At 50.7% G+C, this 2,029-nt stretch overlaps 1 protein-coding gene across 1 annotated transcript; it reads right to left on the bottom strand.

The window, feature by feature from the left end:
• Positions 1–292: 292 nt before the first annotated feature.
• Positions 293–1,810, bottom strand: PHACADRAFT_33558 (uncharacterized protein; the record flags this gene model as incomplete). The annotated part of the gene is made up of 4 exons (XM_007402143.1): positions 293–422; positions 467–574; positions 636–994; positions 1,046–1,810. 4 exons carry the CDS (start codon positions 1,808–1,810, stop codon positions 293–295), a joined length of 1,362 nt encoding a protein of 453 aa, XP_007402205.1.
• Positions 1,811–2,029: the final 219 nt, after the last annotated feature.

Here is a 2,029-nt window from a genome sequence, read left to right as displayed (position 1 = left end):
CCAAAACAGGGTCCATGCCGATTCACCACCTCATAGGCCATGGTTGATGAATTAACCATGGGATAAGTTTACTCTGTGCCATGCAATAACAGTGGGTGTGGAGGCCTGCAATGTTCAATGCATCAACCAAGCAGAGGACATCTAGGACATTGCCTTTAATGCCTTCTCTATATGGGTAGCATTCAAGCTCCACTGTGCCTTGGCATTTCATAATGCTAACAAAGTAACTGGTTGCCTAAAAGCAGTACATTGCAGATCTATGCCTTTATGGGCCAAACTGGGTATTTAGCTCTCATGCTCTGTGAGCTTGGAGACGGTTGGTATTACTTTGGATATCATGGTTCACATGCTCCCAGCAGGTATATACACTTGCCAGGTACACAAATGGATTATCTGCGGTTACTTCTACCAATACGCGAGCACTGTTTCATCAAAATAACATGGGCAATGCCTGAGCAGCTGTTACCGCCAGCTTTGCTTTACAGCTTTCGGCACTGATAGCGCCCCACCCTTGCGCTTTTGACCCTTCGCAGTAGGAGCATCCAATGCTTTTGATGGTTCCTTGGCTGGCACACTACATGTTGAGGTAGTTAGCAACATGAAAGCACTAAGGAGGTCCAACGAGGGTCACATACCTTGCACCATTCTCAACTGCTGCTAATAATTCACCAACCATCCAGTGGACATCACACATGCTACGGGACCACGACTGGATATCTGTTGCAATGGATAAGCTCACAAGGCAGGCTATAATCTGGCAAATCCCGTTGGCACCGGGTATGAGCATTGTAGACCAATCTCCTGTGCCTGGAGGCGCAGGATGCCCATCTGCATCGCGCGTCCGCCACTCAGAATTACATGCACTCCACCATTGAGTGAAACGGTTACTGTATGTGGATTGATCACTTTGCTCGACATGAAACCGGAGCTTTTGCACTCGCCCAACCCACCATGTAACTTTCTTGGGACGGCCTGCCACAGTAAATCTGTGCAACTGGAAGCGTGTTACATTTGACATTCATAGTTCAAATAATAGTGTGCGTACCGCATATGCAAACTCCATTGCCGCCTCAAGCTGCACCCAGTCATTTAGCAACTGCCGCCACGTAGCTTGCATATCAGATACAATCTCTTCCCGCACGAAACTGGTGTAGATAGGTGTAATCCAGCATCCTCCGTCAGGCAGTTTGTCGAGCTTTAAAGCCCATATGGCCTCAGAGCTCCCACCACCAGCCTGCAGTCCTAGCGGCCTGGCGACGCTGTCTTCTTGTTCATTAACAACGCTCTCTGCGGCATTTGTAACCATTGTGTTAGGATGAGGACGGTCGAGAGAGGTATCGATCTGATCGACAAGGGCTGCAGAAAATGACTGTTCCTGCTGAATGGGACTGTCAGTGTGTAGGTTTGTGCTGGCAGCGTCAGCGGAGGGGCTCAGCTGGGTATGAGCAAGTGCGGCGGGCTCGGACAATTCCAGAACTTGAGAGGAAGTCGGCAAGGAAGAGGGCAAAGGCAAGGAAGAGGATGAGGGCAAGGTGTTGTGTTGTGAGATAGCAGCCCGCAAGCGAGTGTTGGAAGGAGAAAGGCGCATGTCGTCGGGATCTGATGGAACATATTTGTCTTTGGCACCTGCTCTGCGCGTGGCATCTGGCGCCTTTGGTCCTGTTGGTCCAGCTCCGAGATTCAGCTGCAGTTGAAGCAGCTTGAGCCTCGCAATGTTGTTCTCCCTCTCCCATTCAAACTCCTTGTCTTCTCCCTCTATGCCGACAGTATTCAACCGCGCAATCTCCTTCTTCCTATCTTTCACCAACATCAACAACAACAGCTCGTGCAGCTCACGGCACGCCCTTTCTGGTACCGCAGCCGCTGCCTTTGGTCAGGGAACTCGCGATGAGCTGGCGGTCAGTACAGAGTTTTCAGTGAATGAGCTGCTGTCATTCTCAGCAGTATCAGCACCCTCCTCCTCACGCAGCGAGAGCTCTGTGTCATGAAGGCGATAGTGCCAATCTCCTGGCACTATTCTGGCACCGTC

The sequence above is a fragment of the Phanerochaete carnosa genome (genome assembly GCF_000300595.1).
Source record: "Phanerochaete carnosa HHB-10118-sp unplaced genomic scaffold PHACAscaffold_32, whole genome shotgun sequence".
Lineage (NCBI taxonomy): Eukaryota > Fungi > Basidiomycota > Agaricomycetes > Polyporales > Phanerochaetaceae > Phanerochaete > Phanerochaete carnosa.
Note: the sequence above shows the minus strand (reverse complement) of the source record. Positions and strands in the feature narration are given on the sequence as shown.